Source organism: Manis pentadactyla, chromosome 8 (assembly GCF_030020395.1).
Source record: "Manis pentadactyla isolate mManPen7 chromosome 8, mManPen7.hap1, whole genome shotgun sequence".
Lineage (NCBI taxonomy): Eukaryota > Metazoa > Chordata > Mammalia > Pholidota > Manidae > Manis > Manis pentadactyla.
This window is the reverse complement of record NC_080026.1, coordinates 103,583,196-103,608,834: the sequence shown is the minus strand read 5'-3', so window position 1 is coordinate 103,608,834 and position 25,639 is coordinate 103,583,196. Positions and strand designations below refer to the sequence as shown.

Here is a 25,639-nt window from a genome sequence, read left to right as displayed (position 1 = left end):
TTTTTCCCTTATATATTTTATAAACAATAAATGTGATATACATTTTCTCCGGCTACAAGCTTTGTTAGACTAGTAAATTCTACTTTTTAATTATTAAAAATCAACCAGGGGAAAGAAGGGATGAATAAACAGGTAGAGCACAGCATATTTCTCAGGTAGAGAAACTATTTTGTATGATGCAATAACGGTGGATAGACGTTTTCACAAATTTTCACACATTTGTCAGCACCCACAGAGTAAATGTACAGTACCAAGAGCAAAACCTAATATAAACTATGGACATTGGTTGATAATGCTGGTTAATTGTAAATGTACAACTCTGGTGTGGGAAGCTGATGGTGGGAGAAGCTGTGTTTTTAGTGCAGGGGAAGAGGTATATGGGCTCTCTGTACTTGCCGTTTAATTTTGTAGTGAACCTAAAACTGTTCTAAAGAATAAAGTCAATAAATATAATAAAGAGAGAAAATTTAAATAAAGAAGAAAACAGACACAAAAATAAAAAACCCAACCAAGGAAGCCCACCCCAGAATTCAGAGGTCATCATCATGACAAGAACTAATATTTGAAAAATGCAGTTTTTCCATAGCTTAGCATAAAGTCAACTTAGTGGAAATCACAAGGCTGGGAAAACACCCCAAATTTGGTCCACCTGAACAGTTGTACAAGCACCCCATTTTAGATAGTAACAAAAAGTAACATGGCTTGAGCTATTTTTTTAATTGTCCTGTAGCTTTCTTATTTTTATGGAGGTAGATATAATAAAATGTACAAATCTTAGTGTAAAGCTTGATAAATTTTGACTTGTGTATATACTCACATAACCATCACCCAACCAAGATATTAAAGATTCTAATTTTTCCCCCTTACCTCTTTCACCCATTCCATTTCCCTCCTTTATGGCAACCACCAATCTATTGTGTCTATGAAGTCCATTTCTGTTTTGTTCTTTTGTTTTTTAAATTCCACATGTAAGTAAAACCGTATGGTATTTTTGTCTTTCTCTGTCTGGCTTATTTCACATAACACAATTACCCTCTAGTTCCATCCATGTTGTCACAAACGGCAAGATTTCGTTCCTTTTTATGGCTGAGTAATATTTCATTGTATGTATGTACCACATTTTCTTTATCCATTAATTCATTGAGGGACACACAGGTTGTTTCTATAACTTGGCTATTAAAATTATGTGATAAACACAGGAGAGCGTATCTTTTCAAATCAGTGATTTTAATTTCTTTGGGTGAATTCCCAAAGTGGAATTATCGGGTGGTATAGTATTTCTACTTTCAATTTTTTGAAACCTCCATACTGCTTTCCATAGTAGCTGTACCAATTTACATTCCCACCAACTAGTTCACTATTATTATCTTTAAAGATTAAAAGGCAAAACCTAGTCCATCCAGGGTTAATCTCTCTCACAAATCTGAAAGTTGGCCCACCCATTTTCATTAATTTTGTGCCTATCTTCCAGTAGACACTGATTTAGGCAGGTAACTTAACACCGTTGCTTTGTACTTATTTATAGGCTTATTTATTTAACTGGATTGGTCAGGGAGCAGGGCACGGTGAAGACTGTACTTCCAGTCTTTCAGAGATTATTCACCTTGGGATTCCCCACTGCCAATTAAAAAAAAACACTTGATGAACTTTTAGTATGCTACTAAATAGGACTACATTAATCAAAAATTTCCCTCCTCCCCCAATTTTAGGCAAAGGAAAGTTTTGATGACTCCTTAACATTAAGTCAAGCACCGTGTAAACTAAAATACAAAAAAATTCCAACCAAAGACTGTTTACTTCACCAGGTTTAAATTAACTATAATCTGGACCAATACAACTTAAGTTTTAAGTGAATACATGTTTTAAGAGGGCTTTAAAAAATTACTGAGGGGTTTAAAAAAAATTAACACAGTATTAGCACTTTATCTTAGTGCTAAACATAGTTCCCAGTGTTTCAGTAGTGAGAATCAGCTGGAAGGGAGGACATTGTGTGAATTACTCAGGGAAATGACTGATAGTTATTTAATGTGACACAGATGGAGTACTCTCTTCCCAGATGTTTTATTCAGACACTGATGTTCCCTCCTGGACTTTGCCTTCCTAAAATTCAGAATAAAGAGAGTTGATAACAGAAATAAAACTACCAGATATTTCACTGTACCTGAAGATCAAGGTGAAAATTCTAACCATCTATACCTTCCAGCCAGACGAATTTCCTTTCACTTCCTCCTTGATGCCACCATGCTTCTCTCCTGCTTCCACAGTTTCACATACTGTTCCTTCCTATGACTTTTTCCCAGCTCTTCTCCTGGTTAATTACAGTCATCCTTCAGATCTCTTACACTTGCCATCCCTTACCTTCACTCACCTGACTAGATAGGATCAAACAGCACCATCTACTTTACCTACCAGATAGTTACTTCATTACGTTATGAGAGTTTGTCCAATTGTCTGTCTTCTCTTGCCTTGTTTAAGTTCCTGTTTTAAACTCTTAAGAAGGGCAAAGACCTGGTCTCTTACTGATTTAGAAAACTGTAGGCACAAAAATATTTGCTGAAAACAGCAATAGACTTATAGACACTGAAAAGTGACCAGTGGTTACCAATGGGGAGGGATTGGGTGGGGGCAGGAGGGGGGTAAAAGGGCAAAATAATTCACAATCACAATATAAGTTGATCATAGGAACTGCTGAATCACTGTGATGTAGTTTGAAACCAACGTAAGACTGTACATTAATGACACTAATAAAAAAAAAGTCAAAAAATGTTGAATAAGTACAACTTGCTTACTGCAAATATTCCAAAGTCACAGGGAATAGCTGGTTATATGCAAAATTTCCCACAATTACAGTTGGCTATAAGTCTCTTAAAAACTGGCATCATAGGTGGGGTAAGATCTTGCCAGTACCCTTATGCTATGTTCTCTCTTTTATCTTCCCACAAGCATTCCCACAAAAGAGGCAGATGTAGAAAAAAGCAGCAATCTGATCATCACTGCCATGTACACCTGATTTCTGCCTTAGGCAAATTCATCATCATTTGTACCTCTGTATCAGATAATTTTGGGTTGCAGGGAAGATCTGGAAAGAAGCAGTAACAAAGTGATGAATCACACTGAATTTGTTCACCGATTTGATCTGAAATACTATTTTGGCCCACTGCCAAAAACAAAAAACAACCCCCCCAGCTCTATGATTAATTTATGATACCTTTTTCTATTCATTTGTCCAACGAATATGTATTTAAAGTCAGTTATACATTTAAACTTTGTTCTCCTCCTTTAATTTTTATAAAATCTGTCCAATACCTAATTATGTGAATGTTCTATAATACCAAAGGAAGTCTTAATCAAGCCACCCTTTTGATCTTTCCTTCTCTACATATGCATATGTTAAATTTTCTTACATCCTGGATTAAGTATGCCTCAGATTTCAACTCAATCTCATGTATATCATCAAGCTAAATAGAAGCTTCACATTAAAGCTTGCCTTTGAAACAAAACTGCTTTACAAACAATGCTGTATGTACTGGTAATGAAATTTTAGTAATATGATTAATGGAAATTTTGGAATAACTCACAAAGTGACTGTGATGCTAGTGCAATTGAAAAGCTGACCCAACCACCAGAACATGGCTCAACAAGAGAGTAATGTCCAGGAGCATATCTTTCTAGATGATGGAGTCAAGTTCCAGCTACCACCCTTACTGGTTTGTCAATACTAGTTAATCTAGATATTCCAGTAAGTAGTTCACTGGTAGACATATATTCACAGATATACTCTTGCATGTATAAGCAGTCATAGGCAATATAAAAATAGGCAAGAGACAACATAGAAAGTAAAAACAAATGGTAAATTCCTTCACTTTCATTGCCAAGCTGCTATGTAGCAAAAATAAAAAAGTTACATCTTGATTTTAAGTCATTACCAAATGAAGCTAGTTTGGTTTGCTTAAGAGTTCTTATGCCATGGGACCAGAAAGAAGACTGCAATGAACAGCTTACATCTGGGAAAAAGAGAAGACCTCATGGAAAAGGGTAAAATAGCAAAGCTGCAATCCAGTGGGACCTAAGCTCCCCTTGCACCCCAGTTCACCAGCGTGAGGAAGAGAAAAAGAGTGCGGAGGGAATAGAAGCCCAGGACTGCTAAATATCCACTCCTGCAGATATGCTTCAGGAACACGAATCCACATTACATAGTGCTCTGGAGATTAGAGCAGTTGGAAAGCAAAGACAGGCAGAATACTTGGAGAGACTGAGATTCCAGTCACTTGTGGAGAACAGGTACAGTTGGCCGCTCCAGAACAAAAAAAAGGTGGGCACTTTGAAATACTTTCCAACAGTGAAAGGGCTGCTAAAGGGGCAAGGATTACACAGAGCTTGCTGCTAAGGAGAAAGGACAGGTGAACAAAATCTTCCTGTCACACTCAGCCCAGGAGGCTGGAAATTTGCAGGAGCTTCAGGAACTCCATTCCCCTGGCTGGCAACACAACCCCAAGGCCCACCATGATGATGCACAGCCCACCACTCCTTTCTCCCTGCTGGCACTGGCTTGGAAACCTGCTGCCCCCACCATTGTGCCAGGCCAGCCAGAGGGCAGCACCAACTAGAGCAGCTACCGGGCTGTTATGCAGAGGCTGCTCCCTGTGTGCTAGGCATACTGGCCCTGGCAGTGGAGGCACGCACTGCAGCCAGAAAACAGGAAAAAGCTCTTTCCTCCAGACAGGTACCAGCACAGCTCGCCTGCAGCCCCCGCCATCGCCCCAGAGTCTGGGAAGCTCCAGAGAGTAGAGCTCCTGGGAACTAGAGGGCACTGCCTACACAAAGTTATTATTCCATATTATTTAGCAGAAACATGAAGTGGTAAAAGAACCTTGTTCAATCCAAAATCCCTCATACGCCAGAAAGAGGGCTGAGTGAAATTGAAATCACAAATTTTCTTGATAAAGATTTCAAAAAAAAAATCACACACATGTGCTCACTTCGGCAGCACATATACTAAAATTGGAATGATACAGAGAAGATTAGCATGGCCCCTGTGCAAGGATGACATCCAAATTCGTGAAGCGTTCCGTATTTTTTTTTTTTTAAAAAAGGGGGGATTACTCCCTGATAGGATAAAATTAACTGCAAATCAACGATGAATGCATGCTTTACATATCGGATGATCAACTATGGAAGTACATTTTTCTGATAATATTTCTTACTCTTAAAAAAAAAAAAAAGCAGTTCCTGTGTGGTGATCTCCAATAGGTTCTTCACAATGGTATAAAGGTCATATCAAAGTGTGGGCAAAGGGTTTGTTTGTGTTTATACAGAGGATCAAAGCCTAATTTGGCTACCCAGAAAACGAATTAAGATACGATATGAAGAAGAACTTTCAACATCAACATCCTCTGGAAGAGTCATTCCAGAAGATTATCATCAAAAAACTTTAACAAAGATCCTGGCACTGTTGCAGTTGTAGATGCATTCATCCCACCGGTTCCTGGACTTGCCATTGGAATGAAGAAGGAGATATCTTTAAGCTGGCCTGTGCATACAGTAGAACAACAAATTTGACTGGATCTATACTGTTGGAACTCAACCAAGAATTAGGAGAAGTGCAAGTTGCAGCGCTCCAAAATCTTGCGACTATAGACTATCTACTGTTAAAAGAACATATGGGATGTGAACAATTCCCAGGAATGGGCTGTTTTAATTTGTCTGATTTTTCTCAAACTATTCAAATTCAGTTAGACAATATCCATCATATCACTGAGAAGTTTTCACAAATGCCTAGGGTGCCTAACTGATTTTGTTGGCCTCACTGGAGATGGCTGGTATTTATAAATCTGCATTGGTTATGTAACTGTATTCCTATTATGTTAATGTGTGTGTGCAATTTAATTAGTAGTTTAAAACCTATACATGCTTAAATTACTCTACAAGAAGATATGTCAAAGAAATAATCAATATTCCCATGTTTTCTTCCGTCTCCTACTTCTATAGCTTTTCTTCTTCCTTCCTAATTACAACCCTTTAGTAAAATTTGTGCCTCATATAAAAAATTACCGAGTATCATAATTCTTCCAAGTGGTAAAGATACCTCAAGACAAATGCTGGGCATAGAAACCACAGGGCATAAATCTGCAAAGAAGTAAAAAGCTAACCTTTTCAAAGAATATTGCTTCTCTCTCACTTACCAACTTTACATTTCCCTGTATGGCCCCGGAAGATGACTGGTTAGCCAGAGACGGGTAAGATTCCTTAAGGGATGAACAACCTAAGACAGGCACAGTTGCAGGGGGGCCATCAGGTGAGAAATTGGGGATCAATAGAAGTGAGGCTTAGAACCTCACCCCCCCTGTTTTGAGAGAAATCTTCTGCATCCGTGGATGTTTTGTTGCCCTTGTCTAGCTTGGATTAATACTTAGGCTATAGGCACACACCTGATCATCTACATTTGCCCTCTTATAGCACTAAATTATGTTTTCTACCTTTATCTTACATCTACCTACCACTTCAGCATCTTATTAATAAAAATAATAATAATAATAATAAGGGAGAAATGTGGGATTCACATATAAATCAAGTATAAAAATCAAACGAATAATCATATCTGACTTGATTGTTTATAGTTCATGATGCGTGATCAAAACTGAAAGTTTCTGTGATATGACTGCCCTTGCACTGTTCACCATGTAAGAACTTATTCACTATGTAAGAACTTGTTCACCATGTAAGAACTTGTTCGTTATGCTTCAGAAGATTGGAGACTGTTGAGAATTAGGCTTGGGGTTGATTAATGATTGTGCATTGAGTCCCCTATACAGAATTTTATTGTTGTTAACAACCATTTGATCAATAAATATGAGAGATGCCCTCTAAAAAAAAATAAATAAAAATAAAATAAAATAAAATAAAAAATAAAAATAAAGATGTTTTTAAGTAAAAAAAAAAAAAACCATACACATGCTCACAGAGCAACAGAAAAATATGCAAGACCTCAGGAATTCAAGAAAGAGACAGAAACTTTGAAAAATACAGTATCTGAAATGAAACTTACAAAGAAGGGATTTAAAAGCAGATCAGAAAAGGTAGAGGAGACAGTAAATGGAACAGAAATTAGAGAACAAGAATACAAAGAAGCTGAGGCAGAGAGAGAAAAAATGATCTCCAGGAATGAAAGAATAAGACAACTCTGCAACCAATCCAAACAGAACAGTATTTGCATTATATATATACACAGGGCTACCAGAAGAAGGAGAGAAAAAGGGATAGAAAGTGTCTTTGAGGAGGTAGTTGCTGAAAACTTCCCCAATCTGGGGAAGGAAATAGTCTCTCAGGCCATGGAAAGTGCACAGATCTCCCAACAGAAGGGACGCAAGGAAGACAATGCCAAGATATGTAATTAAAACAGCAAAGATCAAGGAAAAGGACAGAGTATTAAAAGCAGCCAGAGAGAGAAATAAGATCACCTACAAAGGAAAGCCCATCAGGCTAACATCAGACTTCTCAGCAGAAACCTTACAGGCCAGAAGGGAGTGGCATGATGTATTTAATGCCATGAAGCAGAAGGGCATGGAACCAAGATTACTTTATCTGGCAAGATCATCATTTAAATTTGAAGGAGGGATTAAACAATTTTCAGACAAACAAAAGCTGAGAGAATTTATCTCCCACAAACCATCTCTACAGTGTATTTTAAAGGGAGTGCTCTAGATGGAACTGCTCCTAAGGCTAAATAGCTGTCACCAGAGAAAATAAAACCACAGTAAAGAAAGTAGACCAATTAATTATTAAGCAAATGTAGAATTAAATCAACTATCCAAAAAGTCAGTCAAGGGATACACAAAGAGTACAAAATATGACACCTAACATATAAAGAGTGGATAAGAAAGAAAAGGAATGGAGAAAAAAAAAAGAACCTTAGGATTGTGTTTGTAATAGCGTAATAAGTGAGATAAGTTAGATTGTTAAGATAGTAGAGAAGCTGCCTATGAACCCTTGGTAACCATGAATCTAAAGCCTGCAATGGCAATAAGTACACATATCGATAATCACCCTAAAAGTAAATGGACTAAATGCACCAATCAAGAGACACAGAGTTACAGAGTGGATAAAAAAGCAAGACCCATCTGTACACTTCCTACAAGAGACTCACTTCAAACCCAAAGACATACACAGACTAAAAGTGAAGGGATAGAAAAAGATATTTCATGCAAATGGAAAAAAGCAGGAGTCGCAGTACTTGTATCCGATAAAACAGACTTAAAAACAAAGAAAGTAACAAGAGACAAAAAAGGACATTATATGATAAAGGGGTCAGTTCAACAAGAGGATATAATCATTATAAATATCTATGCACCCAACATAGAAGCACACAAATACGTGAAACAAATACTAACAGAATTAAAGGGGAAAATGGAATGCAATGCATTCATTTTAGGAGGCTTCAACACTCCATTCACTCCAAAGGACAGATCAACCAGACAGAAAAAAAGGAGACAGACACTGAACAACACACTAGAACAGATGGATCTAACAGATAATCTACAGAACACTCGACCCAAAAGCAGCAGGATATATACATTCTTCTCAAGTGCACATGGGAGATTTTCCAGAAAAGATCACATACGAGGCCACAAAAAGAGCCTCAGTAATTTCAGAAGGACTGGAATTTTACCAACCAGCTTCTCAGACCACAAAGGTATAAAACTAGAAATAAATTGTGCTAAGAAAACAAAAAAGCCCACAAACACATGGAGGCTTAACGACATGTTTCTAAATAATCAATGGATCAATGACATTAAATAAAATCAGAGATTAAGCAATATATGGGAACAAATGAAAACAACAGCTCATCACCCCAAATGCTGTGGGACGCAGTGACGGCAGTTCTAAGAAGAAAGTATATAGCAATACAGGCCAATCTAAAGAAAGAAGAACAATCCCAACTGAACAGTCTAAACTCACAATTAATGAAACTAGAAAAAGAACAACAAATCAGGCCCAAAGTCAGTAGAAGGGGGGACATAATTAAGATCAGAGAAGAAATATATAACATGGAGAAGAATAAAACAATAGAAAGAATTAATGAAACCAGGAGATGGTTCTTTAAAAAAATTAAGAAAATAGATAAACCCCTAGCCAGACTTAATCAAGAAAAAAAAAGAATATCTGCATACATAAAAAGAAATGAGAAAGGAAAAATCACTACAGACACTGCAGAAATACAAAGAATTATTACAGAATACTATGAAAAATTATAAAACAAATTGGATAATCCAGAAGAAAAGGACAACTTTCTACAAAAATAGAACCTTCCAAGACTGCAAGAAGAAACAGAAAAACAGACCACTTACCAGCAATGAAATTCAATTGGTAATAAAAAACTACCTAAGAACAAAATTCCCACACCAGATGGCATCACTGCTGAATTTTATCAAACATTTAGAAAACACACAATACCCATACTCCTTAAAGTTTTCCAAAAAGTAGAAGAGGAGGGAATACTTCCAAACCCATTCTATTCGGCTAGCATCACTCTAATACCCAAATCAGGCAAAGACACCACACAAAAAAAGAAAATTACAGACCAATATTCCTGATGAACAGAGATGCAAAAATACTCAACAAAATATTACCAAACTGAATTCAAAAATACATCAAAAAGATCACCCATCATGATCAAGTGGGGTTTATTCCAGGAATGCAAGGATGGTACAATATTTGAAAATCCATCATCATCCACCACATCAACAAAAAGGACAAAAACCATATGATCATCTCCATAGATGCTCAAAAAGCTTTTGACAAAATTTAACATCCATTCATGATAAAAACTCTCAACAAAATTGGTACTGAGGGCAAGAACCTCAACATAATAAAGGCCATATATGACAAACCCACAGCCAACATCATACTTAACAACAAAAACCTAAAAGCTTTTCCTTTAAGATCAGGAACAAGACAAGGATACCACTCTCCCTACTTTTATTCCACATAGTACTGGAGGTCCTAGCCACGGCAACCAGACAACACAAAGAAATAAAAGCATCCAGATTGGTAAGGAAGAAGTTAAACTGTCCCTGTTTGCAGATGACATGATACGGTACATAAAAAACCCTAAAGAATCCACTCCAAAACTACTAGAATAACTGAATTCAGCAAAGCTGTAGGATACAAAATTCATAAACAGAAATCTGCTGCATTCCTACATACTAACAATGAACTAGCCAAAAGAGATATCAGGAAAACAATTCCATTCACAATTGAATCAAGAAGAGTAAAATACCTAGGAATAAACCTAACCAAAGAGGTGAAAGACCTACACCCTGAAAACTACAAGACACTCATGAGAGAAATTAAAGAAGACACCAATGAATGGCAATACATCCCGTGCTCATGGATAGGAAGAATTAATATTATCAAAATGTCCATTCTGCCTAAAGCAATCTACAGATTCAATGCAATCCTTATAAAAATACCAACAGCATTCTTCAAGAAACTAGAACAAATAGTTTGAAAATTCATATGGAACACAAAAGACCCCAAAGAGCCAAAGCAATCCTGAGAAGGAAGAATAAAGCTGGGAGGATTATGCTCTCCAATTTCAAGCTCTACTACAAAGCCATAGTTATCAAAACAATTTGGTACTGGCACAAGAACTAGATTAGTGGAACAGAATAGAGAGCCCAGATACAAACCCACACATATATGGCCAATTAATATACAATAAAGGAGTCATGGATATACAATGGGGAAATGACAGCCTCTTCTACAACTGGTGTTGGCAAAACTGGACAGCTAGATGTCAGAGAATGAAACTGGATTAATGTCTAACTCCATACAGAGAAGTAAACTTGAAATGGATCAAAGACCTGAATGTAAGTGAGGAAACCATAAAACTCTTAGAAGATAACATAGGCAAAAAATCACTTGAATATAAACATGAGAGATTTTCCTGAACACAACATCTCAGGCAAGGGAAACAAAAGCAAAAATGAACAAGTGGAACTATATCAAACTAAAAAGCTTCTGTACAGCAAAGGATACCATCAGTAGAACAAAAAAGCATCCCACAGTATGGGAGAATAGTCATAAATGACACATCTGATAAGGGGTTTAAAATCCAAAATATATAAAGAACTCCCATGCCTCAACAACCCAAAAAGCAAATAATTCAATTAAAAAATGGGCAGAGGATCTGAACAGACACTTACCCAAGGAAGAAATTCAGATGGCCAACAGGCACATGAAAGGATGCTCAACATCACTAATCATCAGAGAAATGCAAATTAAAACCACAATGAGGAGGGGCGGAAGATGGTGGCATGAGTAGAGCAGCGGAAATCTCCTCCCAAAACAACATATATCTATGAAAATATAACAAAGACAACCCTTCCTAGAATAAAGACCAGAGGACACAGGACAATATCCAGACCACATCCGCACCTGAGAGAACCCAGCGCCTCGTGAAGGGGGTAAGATACAAGCCCCGGCCGGCGGGAGCCGAGCGCCCCTCCCCCCAGCTCCCGGCGGGAGAAGAATAGGCAGAGCGGGAGGGAGACGGAGCCCAGGACTGCCGAGCACCCAGCCCCAGCCATCCGGGCCAGAGTGCAGGGCGCTCGATACTAGGAAAACAGGGCAGCAAGAACAGTGAGCAGGCACTGGAGGCTGGGCGACAGAGGACATAAGAAAAGCGCGCGACCATTTTTGTTTTGCATTTTTGCTGTTTTGTTTTGGCGAGCGCTTTTTGGAAGTCTTAAAGGGATAGGGACCCCAATACTAGGGAAACAGGGCAGAAAGACCGACCGGTGAGCAGAGGCCTGAGGCTGGCACCGGAGAATAAAGAAAAACGAACGACCACCTTTTTTTTAAATTAAAAACTTTTTTTTTTTTTTTTAATTAAAAAAATTTTTTTTTCTTTTTTTTTGGTGGTCGTTGTTTTGTTTTGGCGGGTGCTTTTTGGAAGTCTTAAAGGGGCAGGGCGGGTCACTTAATCCAGAGGTAGGGAATCCGGGATCTCTGGGCACCCTAACCCCTGGGCTGCAGGGAGCAGGGAGGCCCCTTACGGAGATAAATAGCCTCCCAGCAGCTCCTGCTCCAACGCGACTCCACCATTTTGGAGTAGCTGCCCGAGCCAGGCCACGCCCACAGCAACAGCGGAGATTAACTCCATAGCAGCCGGGCAGGAAGCAGAAACCCTGTCTGCGCGCAGCTGCGCAGCACAAGCCACTAGAGGTCGCTGTTCTCCCAGGAGAGGAGGGCCACAAACCAACAAGAAAGGAAGTCCTTCCAGCCGTCACTCGTCCCAGTTCTGCAGACTATTCCTATCACCATGAAAAGGCAAAGCTACAGGCAGACAAAGATCACAGAGACAACACCAGAGAAGGAGACAGACCTAACCAGTCTCCCTGAAAAAGAATTCAAAATAAGAATCATAAACATGCTGACAGAGATGCAGAGAAATACGCAAGAGAAATGGGATGAAGTCCGGAAGGAGATCACAGATGCCAGAAAGGAGATCGCAGAAATGAAACAAACTCTGGAAGGGTTTATAAGCAGAATGGATAGAATGCAAGAGGCCATTGATGGAATTGAAATCAGAGAACAGGAACGCATAGAAGCTGACATAGAGAGAGACAAAAGGATCTCCAGGAATGAAACAATATTAAGAGAACTGTGTGACCAATCCAAAAGGAACAATATCCGTATTATAGGGGTCCCAGAAGAAGAAGAGAGAGGAAAAGAGATGGAAAGTATCTTAGAAGAAATAATTGCTGAAAACTTCCCCACACTGGGGGAGGAAGTAATCGAACAGACCACGGAAATACACAGAACCCCCAACAGAAAGGATCCAAGAAGGGCAACACCAAGACACATAATAATTAAAATGGCAAAGATCAAGGACAAGGAAAGAGTGTTAAAGGCAGCTAGAGAGAAAAAGGTCACCTATAAAGGGAAACCCATCAGGCTAACGTCAGATTTCTCAACAGAAACCCTACAGGCCAGAAGAGAATGGCATGATATATTTAATACAATGAAACAGAAGGGCCTTGAACCAAGGATACTGTATCCAGCACGACTATCATTCAAATATGACGGTGGGATTAAACAATTCCCAGACAAACAAAAGCTGAGGGAATTTGCTTTCCACAAACCACCTCTACAGAACATCTTACAGGGACTGCTCTAGATGGGAGCACTCCTAGAAAGAGCACAGCACAAAACACCCAACATATGAAGAATCGAGGAGGAGGAACAAGAAGGGAGAGAAGAAAAGAATCTCCAGACAGTGTATATAACAGCTCAATAAGCGAGCTAAGTTAGGCAGTAAGATACTAAAGAGGCTAACCTTGAACCTTTGGTAACCACGAATTTAAAGCCTGCAATGGCAATAAGTACATATCTTTCAATAGTCACCCTAAATGTTAATGGGTTGAATGCACCAATCAAAAGACACAGAGTAACAGAATGGATAAAAAAGCAAGACCCATCTATATGCTGCTTACAAGAAACTCACCTCAAACCCAAAGACATGTACAGACTAAAAGTCAAGGGATGGAAAAACATATTTCAAGCAAACAACAGTGAGAAGAAAGCAGGGGTTGCAGTACTAATATCAGACAAAATAGACTTCAAAACAAAGAAAGTAACAAGAGATAAAGAAGGACACTACATAATGATAAAGGGCTCAGTCCAACAAGAGGATATAACCATTCTAAATATATATGCACCCAACACAGGAGCACCAGCATATGTGAAACAAATACTAACAGAACTAAAGGGGGATATAGACTGCAATGCATTCATTCTAGGAGACTTCAACACACCACTCACCCCAAAGGATAGATCCACTGGGCAGAAAATAAGTAAGGACACGGAAGCACTGAACAACACAGTAGAGCAGATGGACCTAATAGACATCTATAGAACTCTACATCCAAAAGCAGTGGGATATACATTCTTCTCAAGTGCACATGGAACATTCTCCAGAATAGACCACATACTAGGCCACAAAAAGAGCCTCAGAAAATTCCAAAAGATTGAAATCCTACCAACCAACTTTTCAGACCACAAAGGCATAAAACTAGAAATAAACTGTACAAAGAAAGCAAAGAGGCTCACAAACACATGGAGGCTTAACAACACGCTCCTAAATAATCAATGGATCAATGACCAAATCAAAATGGAGATCCAGCAATATATGGAAACAAATGACAACAACAACACTAAGCCCCAACTTCTGTGGGACGCAGCAAAAGCAGTCTTAAGAGGAAAGTATATAGCAATCCAAGCATATTTAAAAAAGGAAGAGCAATCCCAAATGAATGGTCTAATGTCACAATTATCAAAATTGGAAAAAGAAGAACAGATGAGGCCTAAGGTCAGCAGAAGGAGGGACATAATAAAGATCAGAGAAGAAATAAATAAAATTGAGAAGAATAAAACAATAGCAAAAATCAATGAAACCAAGAGCTGGTTCTTCGAGAAAATAAACAAAATAGATAAGCCTCTAGCCAGACTTATTAAGAAGAAAAGAGAGTCAACACAAATCAACAGTATCAGAAACGAGAAAGGAAAAATCACGACGGACCCCACGGAAATGCAAAGAATTATTGGAGAATACTATGAAAACCTATATGCTAACAAGCTGGGAAACCTAGGAGAAATGGACAACTTCCTAGAAAAATATAACCTTCCAAGATTGACCCAGGAAGAAACAGAAAATCTAAACAGACCAATTACCAGCAACGAAATTGAAGCGGTAATCCAAAAACTACCAAAGAACAAAACCCCCGGGCCAGATGGATTTACCTCGGAATTTTATCAGACATACAGGGAAGACATAATACCCATTCTCCTTAAAGTTTTCCAAAAAATAGAGGAGGAGGGGATACTCCCAAACTCATTCTATGAAGCTAACATCACCCTAATACCAAAACCAGGCAAAGACCCCACCAAAAAAGAAAACTACAGACCAATATCCCTGATGAATGTAGATGCAAAAATACTCTACAAAATATTAGCAAACCGAATTCAAAAATACATCAAAAGGATCATACACCATGACCAAGTGGGATTCATCCCAGGGATGCAAGGATGGTACAACATTCGAAAGTCCATCAACATCATCTACCACATCAACAAAAAGAAAGACAAAAACCACATGATCATCTCCATAGATGCTGAAAAAGCATTTGACAAAGTTCAACATCCATTCATGTTAAAAACTCTCAGCAAAATGGGAATAGAGGGCAAGTACCTCAACATAATAAAGGCCATCTATGATAAACCCACAGCCAACATTATATTGAACAGCGAGAAGCTGAAAGCATTTCCGCTGAGATCGGGAACTAGACAGGGATGCCAACTCTCTCCACTGTTATTTAACATAGTACTGGAGGTCCTAGCCACGCAATCAGACAAAATAAAGAAATACAAGGAATCCAGATTGGTAAAGAAGAAGTTAAACTGTCACTATTTGCAGATGACATGATACTGTACATAAAAAACCCTAAAGACTCCACCCCAAAACTACTAGAACTGATATCGGAATACAGCAAAGTTGCAGGATACAAAATCAACACACAGAAATCTGTGGCTTTCCTATATACTAACAATGAACCAACAGAAAGAGAAATCAGGAAAACAACTCCATTCACAATTGCATCAAAAAAAATAAAATACCTAGGAATAAACCTAACCAAAGAAGTGAAAGACTTATACTCTGAAAACTACAAGTCACTCTTAAGAGAAATTAAAGGGGACACTAACAGATGGAAACTCATCCCATGCTCGTGGCTAGGAAGAATTAATATCGTTAAAATGGCCATCCTGCCCAAAGCAATATACAGATTTGATGCAATCCCTATGAAACTACCAGCAACATTCTTCAATGAACTGGAACAAATAATTCAAAAATTCATATGGAAACACCAAAGACCCCAAATAGCCAAAGCAATCCTGAGAAAGAAGAATAAAGTAGGGGGGATCTCACTCCCCAACTTCAAGCTCTACTATAAAGCCATAGTAATCAAGACAATTTGGTACTGGCACAAGAGCAGAGCCACAGACCAATGGAACAGACTAGAGAATCCAGACATTAACCCAGACATATATGGTCAATTAATATTTTATAAAGGAGCCATGGACAATGGCGAAATGACAGTCTCTTCAACAGGTGGTGCTGGCAAAACTGGACAGCTACATGTAGGAGAATGAAACTGGACCATTGTCTAACCCCATATACAAAAGTAAACTCAAAATGGATCAAAGACCTGAATGTAAGCCATGAAACCATTAAACTCTTGGAAGAAAACATAGGCAAAAACCTCTTAGACATAAACATGAGTGACCTCTTCTTGAACATATCTCCCCGGGCAAGGAAAACAACAGCAAAAATGAGTAAGTGGGACTATATTAAGCTGAAAAGCTTCTGTACAGCAAAAGACACCATCAATAGAACAAGAAGGATCCCTACAGTATGGGAGAATATATTTGAAAATGACACATCCGATAAAGGCTTGACGTCCAGAATATATAAGGAGCTGACACGCCTCAACAAACAAAAAACAAATAACCCAATTAAAAAATGGGCAGAGGAACTGAACAGACAGTTCTCCAAAAAAGAAATACAGATGGCCAACAGACACATGAAAAGATGCTCCACATCGCTAATTATCAGAGAAATGCAAATTAAAACTACAATGAGGTATCACCTCACACCAGTAAGGATGGCTGCCATCCAAAAGACAAACAACAACAAATGTTGGCGAGGCTGTGGAGAAAGGGGAACCCTCCTACACTGCTGGTGGGAATGTAAGTTAGTTCAACCATTGTGGAAAGCAGTATGGAGGTATATCAAAATGCTCAAAACAGACTTACCATTTGACCCAGGAATTCCACTCCTAGGAATTTACCCTAAGAACGCAGCAATCAAGTTTGAGAAAGACAGATGCACCCCTATGTTTATTGCAGCACTATTTACAATAGCCAAGAATTGGAAGCAACCTAAATGTCCATCGAAAGATGAATGGATAAAGAAGATGTGGTACATATACACAATGGAATACTACTCAGCCATAAGAAAAGGGCAAATCCTACCATTTGCAGCAACATGGATGGAGCTGGAGGGTATTATGCTCAGTGAAACAAGCCAAGCGGAGAAAGAGAAATACCAAACGATTTCACTTATCTGTGGAATATAAGAACAAAGGAAAAACTGAAGGAACAAAACAGCACCAGAATCACAGAACTCAACAATGGACTAACAGGTACCAAAGGGAAAGGGACTGGGGAGGATGGGTGGGTAGGGAGGGATAAGGGGGGGAGAAGTAGGGGGGTATTAAGATTAACATGCATGGGGGGGTAGGAGAAAAGGGAGGGCTGTACAACACAGAGAAGGCAAGTAGTGATTCTACAACATTTTGCTATGCTGATGGACAGTGACTGTAAAGGGGTTTATAGGGGGGACCTGGTATAGGGGAGAGCCTAGTAAACATAATATTCGTCATGTAAGTGTAGATTAGTGATACCAAAAACAAAGCAAAAAAAAAAAAAAAAAGGGCAGTTCCTGTGTGGTAACCTCCAACGAGTTCTACACAAGGGTATAAAGGGCATATAAAAGTGTAGGCAAAGGGTCTGTTTGTGTTTATACAGAGGATCAAAGCCTAATTGGGCTACCCCGAAAATGAACTAAGATACGATATGAAAAAGAACTTCCAACATCTGCACTCTCTGGAAGACTCATGCCAGAAGATGAACAAAAACCCCCAACAAAGATCCACGCACTGCTACAGCTGTAGATGCACTCATCCCACCAGTTCCTGGACTTGCCATGGGAATGAGGAAGGAGATATCTAAGCTGGCCTGTGCATACAGTAAAACAACAAATTTGACTGGATCTATACTGTTGGAACTCAACCAAGAATTTGGAGAAGTGCAAATTGTAGCGCTCCAAACTCTTACAACTACAGACTATTTACTGTTAAAAGAACATATGGCATGTGAACAGTCCCCAGGAATGGGTTGCTTTAATTTGTCTGATTTCTCTCAGACTGTTCAAGGTCAGTTGGACAATATCCACCATATCATAGATAAGTTTTCACAAATGCCTAAGGTGCCTTAATGGTTTTCTTGGTTTCACTGGAGATGGCTGGTAATTACAGATATGCTTTGGTTATGTAACTATACTCCTATTATGTTAATGTGTGTGCGCAATTTAAGTAGTAGCTTAAAACCTATATATGCTGAAGTTACTCTACAAGAAGATTTGTCAAAGAAATAATCAATCTTCCCATGTTTTCTTCCGCCTGCTACTTCTATAGCTTTTCTTCTTCCTTCCTAATTACAACCCTTAAATAGAATTCGTGCCTCATATCAAATTTACCGAGTATCATAACTCCTCCAAGTGGTAAAGATACCTCAAGACAAATGCTGGGCATAGAAGCCACAGGGCATAAATATGCAAAGAAGTAAAAAGCTAACCTTTTCAAACAATAAGGCTTCTCTCTCACTTACCGACTTAACATTTCCCTGTATGGCCCCGGAAGATGACTGGTTAGCCAGAGACGGGTAAGATTCCTCAAGGGAGGAACAACCTAAGACAGGCACAGTCGCAGGGGGGCCATCAGGTGAGAAATTGGGGATCAACAGAGGTGAGGCTTAGAACCTCACCCCCCCGTTCTGAGAGAAATCTTCTGCATACGTGGATGTTTTATTGCCCTGGTCTAACTTGGATTAACACATAGTCTACAGGCACACACCTGATCATCTACATTTGCTCTCTTACAACACTAAACTATGTTTTCTACCTTTATCTTGCATCTACCTACCACTTAAGCATTTTATTAAAAATAATAATAATAAAGAGAGAAATGTGGTATCCACATATAAATCAAGTATAAAAACCAAATGAGTATTCATATTTGAACTGACTGTTTAGAGTTCATAATGCATGAGCAAACCCGAAAGTTTCTGTGATGACTGCCCTTGTACTGTTCACTATGTAACTTATTCATTATGTAAGAATTTGTTCTACATGTAAGAACTTGTTTGTTATGCCTCAGAAGATTGGAGACTGACGAAAATTAGGCTTGGGGTGGATTAATGATTGTGCATTGAGCACTGACTCCCCTATACAGAATTTTATTGTCGTTAACAACCATTTGATCAATAAATATGAGAGATGCCCTCACAAAAAAAAAAAAAAAAAAAAAAAAGGACAGACTTCCAATGGTAAAATAAATAAGTAACCGGGATGTAATGTATAGCATAAGGAATATAGTCAAGATATTGTAACAGCTTGGTAGGGTGATAGCTGGAACCTAGAATTATGTATATAAATGTTCTACCACTGTGTTGTACACTTGAAACTAATGTAATGTAATACTGTGCGTCAACTACCCTTCAATAAAAAATAATTATTAAAAAAAAAATACCACAATGAGATACCACCTCATACCAATTAGGATGGCCAACATCGAAAAGACAAGCAACAACAAATGCTGGCAAGGATGCGGGGAAAAGGGAACCCTCCTACACTGTTGGTGGGAATGTAAATTAGTTCAACCACCGTGGAAAGCAATATGGAAGTTTCTCCAAAACTAAAAATAGAAATACCATTTGACCCAGGAATTCCACTCCTAGGAATTTACTCAAAGAAAACAAGACCACAGATTCAAGAAGAAATATGCACCCACATGTTTACTGCAGCACTATTTATAAGAGCCAAGCAAGGTAAATGTCCATCAATAGATAAATGGATAAAGAAGATGTGGTACATATACACAATGGAATATTATTCAGCCATAAGAAGAAAACAAATCCTGCCATTTGCAACAACATGGATGGAGCTAGAGGGTATTATGCTCAGTGAAATAAGCCAGGCAGAGAAAGATGAGTATCAAATGTTTTCACTCATCTGTGGAGTATAACAATAAAGCAAAAACTGAAGGAACAAAAGAGCAGCAGACTCACAGAACACAAGAATGGATTAGCGGTTACGAAAGGGAAAGGTGTTGGGGAGGGTGATTGGGAAGGGAGGTATAAGGGGATTAAGGGATATTATGATTAGCGCACATAATATGGGGGGGCATGGGTAAAGAAGTATAACAGACAAGTAGTGACTCTATAGCATCTTACTATGCTGATGGACAGTGACTGTAATGCGGGTATGTGGTAGAGACTTGATAATAGCGGAAAATGTAGTAACCACAATGTTGCTCATGTGAAACCTGAGCATAAGATTGAATTTCAATGATACCTTAATAAAAAAAAATTTTTTTTTTTCAAGAGGATAGGGAAAGAATTTTATTTCTTTAATGATTTCATTCAACTAAATATTTAGTCAAGGGTTAGATTCATACTAAATAAATCTAGGGCTTATGGACAGAGAAATGGAAAAAAAATAAACACAACATCGCTACACTTGGGATACATGGATGGTATTGGAAAATTTTCTTGACTCCAGGTCATAGTAGGAAGAAATACAGAAATAGGGGGACAGACACTTCACTAAAGAAGAGATAAAGATGACAAATAGGCATATGAGAAGCTCATCATCATAAATTAGGGAATTGCAAATTAAAACAGGTACATTACATGCTTATTAGAAAGGCTAAATTCCACAACACAGACAACATCAAATGCTGACAAGGATGTGGAACAACAGGAACTCACTCACTGCTGGTGGAAATGCAAAATGGTACAGGCACTTTAGAAGACAGTTTCTTCTAAAATAAAACATACTCTTACCATATGATCCACCAACTGTGCTCTTTGGTATTTACTCAAGTGCACTGAGAACTTACGCCCATACAAAAACCTGCACATGATGTTTCAAACCTTATTCATAATTTCTAAAACAGGAAGAAACCAAGATACTCTCCAACAGGTGAATAAATGAATTGTGGTATAGCCATACAATGGAATACTATTCAGTGATAAAAAGATATGAGCTATCAAGCCACAAAGACAAAGAAACCTTAATTTTGTATCGCTAAATGAAAGACAGAAATCTGAAGTCTACATACTATATGCCTCCAACAATAAGACATTCTGGAAAAGGCAAAACTATCAGACAATAAAAATATCACTGGTTGCTAAGGGCTTGGAGGGAAGAAAAGAGAGGTGAATAAATGGAACACTGGCATTTTGCAGGACAATGAAACTTTTGTATAATACTGTAATGGTGGGCACCTATCATTGTACATTTGTCAGAATCCATGGGACTCTAAATACAAAGGGTGAACACTAATGCAAACCATGGAGTTAATAATAATATATCAGTATTGGTTCATCAAATGTAAAGAATGTACTACACAAAAATGCCAAGATGTTAACTATAGGGAAAACTGTGTGGGAAGGTGGGAGACCTAACAGGATACAGGGAACTACATACTTTTCTCTCAGTTTTTCTGTAAATCTGTAACTGCTCTTAAAAGTAAAGTTTATTAAAAAAAAATGTTTTTTTGATGGGAAGAAATTATATAACTTCGAGAGGTCTACCCAAACTGAATTTAAGAATACTTTTATCAAAAACATTTAGGCAAAACCATAAAACTAGAACAAAAATGAAGTGAAAATTCAGAACCCATGCCATTTTTGTCAAATCAGCCCATGCCTGATCAACTGAGGATTATAGAATAAACTTGGTAGTTTCTCCTCAGACGATTCTGATTAGACAAAAACAAAACAATAATGCAAAACAAAATTTACAGATGTTGGTTCACAGAAATACAACACAGTATCATGCTGCAGATTAAAGCAAGTCTACATGGAAAATTCATAGTTCACACAGAAATGAATGATTAGTGAACACAGACATTTATCCATACTAAAATCTGTTGTCTAAAAATATAAACCACTGCTTTTTAAAAGATCATTGGCTCATCTGTAGTACCTATGAACAACAGTACAGTAGAAATATGGATTCCTTATATTTACCTAAATTCCACTGTTTTGTTTGATCTATAGTTACTTAAAAAATAGGAAGCCTTTTAAGGACAGGGTAAGGACTCCTCAGCTCATCAGATTCCATTCATACACTGATTATTACCTGAGTGACTCTGCAGACATTTCAATGTATGACTCCTACAGTATACTATCCTTGGAAAAAGCATGCACTTAAGATTGAGTGATCCTTAAGCAGAGGCAGTGTCTAGCAATTTCATTATCAGTCTTTAGTAGGAGTCATACTGCAAAACTTCAAAATGCAGTCTTCTAACCTGGGATGGGTTCTACCAACCATCCAACTATCAACCATAGACACAGCAAAGACTGAATACTAGGTTTCCAACAGGAAAGGACTGTTAATCTTTCATTCAACAGATATTTACTGAAGGCCTCCAGTGTGTCAAACACTATTCCAAGTGCTGGGAAAATGACCTAGAGCAAAATATTAAAATATTTCTGCCCTCTCTTACTATGCTGATGGACAGTGACTGTAATGGGGTTTGTGGGGGGGACTTGGTGAAGGGGGGAGCCTAGTAAACATAATGTTCCTCATGTAATTGTAGATTAATGATACCAAAAATATATATATATATATATTTCTGCCCTAATGGTGATTATATTCTCATGTGTCTACATGGTCACCATACCACTTCTACAAAGCCCAGCATTCTCCTGATCTTTGGATATGTAGCAAGGGTAACCTGATGATCAGATCTGTTTTATAAAGGTAATTTATATAAACTTCAAGGTTACTATACAGTTATTAGTTCTTACCTGGTCCTGTGTTGATAATAACGTAAACAGAGTTTCCAATGCTGCTCTTCGAACTGATGATATAGTGTGATGCAAAAATGGCCAGACACGTGGAACTAAAACTGTGAGTGACTGTTGAATACTAATAAAGAAGACACAAGTTAATGTTACTTATTCTCAGTTGAAACTATGTTGATACATTATCTAAATATCACTTCCTTGTGGACCCTGTGTCTTTTTTGATGAATAAATTCTAAAAAGATAATTTTTATATGAACATTCAAAACACCCTCATTCACTAGAACAGCCAGAGCAGATGCAGTCATAAAGAGCAGAGACATTTACATTAGGTTCTTCCATGGCACTAATGCCATAAATTACCTTTACCAAATTACAACTTTCTAATATAACTGCCCTTTTTCTCAATCTGTTTTCTCAGGAAAATGGTATCTTAGCTGACAGCTTATATAAAACCAGGATTGCTAATCCTTACTCCTTTCCCATTACTAACCCGAATGGGAAACGATTAGATGCACAAAACTTACATCCCCGTTTGGGGCTATCTCTGACACATATCAAATGAGTATGAGGTGGTATGGAGGCATCTTTGAAATTTGTTATCCTGATTTAGCATTAGGTTAAAAACTCAGTATCTTCCTTCTCACAGATTATATTTTCAAACTGGGAAACAAATAAAGATACATCCAGGTTAAAAATTTGGACAATAGGATTCTTGTCCCATTGATGGGTCATATATTAGTTACCTGGAATTAGGAAATTATTTATAAGTAGCATTTTAACTATGCATCTCTGTAGAAAAAGGAATGAATAAAAAAGACTACTTCAGTACAACTATCTATTCTTTCATGGTTCCTCTCAGGAGGATTATTCTTTAACACAATTTTCATCACTTGCAGGTTTGTATGAATATCACTTCTTGCATTCACTTACACATTTAGTACACTTACTTTACATAAAATTTTAACTTAAACACATGCAAACACAGACATAAAACAGACCCAAAAGATGTAAAAGCACTGTAACGTGGTCTTGTTAACAATATAACTGTTCATGCTCCAAATGACATGCTGCATTTCTTCTTACATAAGTTGGAAAGATTCTATCAAATCTCACAAATAAATGAAGCAAATTTTCTAATAAGGCAATTTTGAAAAAAAAATCAAAAATTAAGTTATTTCACATTGAATCAATAGAATTTTAAATACATTCTCTCAACTTCCCACCTTATTTAGCTTTCCTGACATTGTCTACTTGATTATTTTTTTAAGAAGTCCTAAGTCCTTTATTTAGGGTAGGCGTCAACAAACTAAGGCACGTAGTCCAAATCTAGTCTACCCGGTTTTTTAAATAAAATTTTATTGGAACACTGGTACATGTTCCCTTTATGTATTATCTATGGCTGCTTTTGTGCTACAGTGGCTCAGCTAAATAGTTTTGACAGATATTATATGGCCCACAAAGCCTTTAAAAATATCACTGGCTGGGCCTTTACAGAACAAGTTTGCCAACCCCTGATTTAGGGTAATTAAAAACTCTTGCACTTTTGCAGCTTTAGAAGGGTTTTTACATAGATCAACTCATTTAATCCCTATAGCTTTCATTACTAATGAAAGCATCTGATAATTAACTCCATATATACACTGCCACTTCAACTTTTCTCTCTGTTTGCTTTCATAGATACTTATTTTGCTATTCCAACTTGTAGGCTGTCCTGTTGGCCTAAATTTAACATTGAAGTATGACCAGTAAGTCAGTATTATTTGAAATATTTTCCATACATCTATGATTTTCACTGGAAACAGACACTCACAGAGCCAGAAATCACTTATAATCATAATTACATGAACATTCACTGAACACCCTCACTAGGCTAAGAACAGTAATTAATTTTCTCATCTGTGAATTTTAAAGTTGCACATGAATTTTTTCTTTTCTATCTCCCAGGATACTATTAATAGAAAAAATAATATTCAGGAGCCAGTCTTAAAGGTAGGAAATACATTAATTAGCTGAGCATCTTTTCAAGAGGTCTAGGAAATCAGGATAGGAAATCTCTGCCTTTGGACATTATATTATATTACTAAATACTCCCTTCCTGATGAGTCATTATTGAAATCAAGAGCAACAGCTGAAATGAATACTACAAGGAAAAGTTTCACAGAGGAGCAAATTTTGGAAAATGTAATGTTGATATTCAACAATAATTCTATTAACTGTTATTAAATAAGGCTATAATTCTATATTCTGGGATTAGAGGTAAAAATAATATGCAATGATTATACTTCTAAAGTTAGCTATTATAAGATGAACAAGGTGAAGAATTACATAACCAAAGTAACCTAAAGGTAAAGAATACGTCCTTTTTAAACTCCTGCCCCAAATGCACTGGTGGCTAGAGAGTAAAGAAGAAAAAGCCTTCTGAAGCAGTAGTCTTTGGCATCTCAACTTATAGTCCTGTTCTTAAAGGTACTAAACTATTATTATATTTTTATTATCTAGAAATGTATGTAAACACTTAATGCCACTAACTATAAATAATTACCTGCATTGTTGGACTTGAGGATAAGTTAACAAAGAAGAAAGAAGAGTCATAATACTATTTGTTGAAGCTGTTAGATCATCTAGTTCCAGAAGAGCATCCCACAACGTATTTATAATGAAGGGTACCTATAAGATGAGTTACCAAGAAAACAGTTAATTTTACCCAAAATATTCACAAGCCATGCCAAATTTTATCCCAGGAGTTACTACTGATTCAGCAACATATACAATCCCAATGACCCTGCATAGTACCCATTTTGAGCAAAGTTAAGAAGGAGACATTATTGGCATTAATAATTCTCTACCCCTCTTTTTAATGCCAATGAACTTTACCTTCAGCATTTCTATCCCTAACCAGGCTCATAATGGGAGGGAGGATTCA

The 25,639-nt window shown here is 37.6% G+C and overlaps 1 protein-coding gene and 1 non-coding gene across 3 annotated transcripts in view; one reads left to right on the top strand and one right to left on the bottom strand.

Moving 5' to 3' along the window:
• The window catches only part of BTAF1 (B-TFIID TATA-box binding protein associated factor 1), a 120,870-nt gene that overhangs the window by 57,250 nt on the left and 37,981 nt on the right, over positions 1-25,639 (bottom strand). For both annotated transcript variants that reach the window (XM_036923354.2, XM_036923435.2), the window contains exons 13-14: positions 25,259-25,383; positions 22,717-22,837 (exon numbers count right to left, since the gene is read on the bottom strand). In XM_036923354.2, coding sequence (XP_036779249.1) covers positions 22,717-22,837; positions 25,259-25,383 — 246 coding nt within the window. The remainder of the gene's footprint in view (positions 1-22,716; positions 22,838-25,258; positions 25,384-25,639) is intronic.
• Positions 4,972-5,078, top strand: LOC118932441 (U6 spliceosomal RNA). The gene has a single exon (XR_005032787.2). It is a non-coding gene; the product is annotated as a U6 spliceosomal RNA (small nuclear RNA).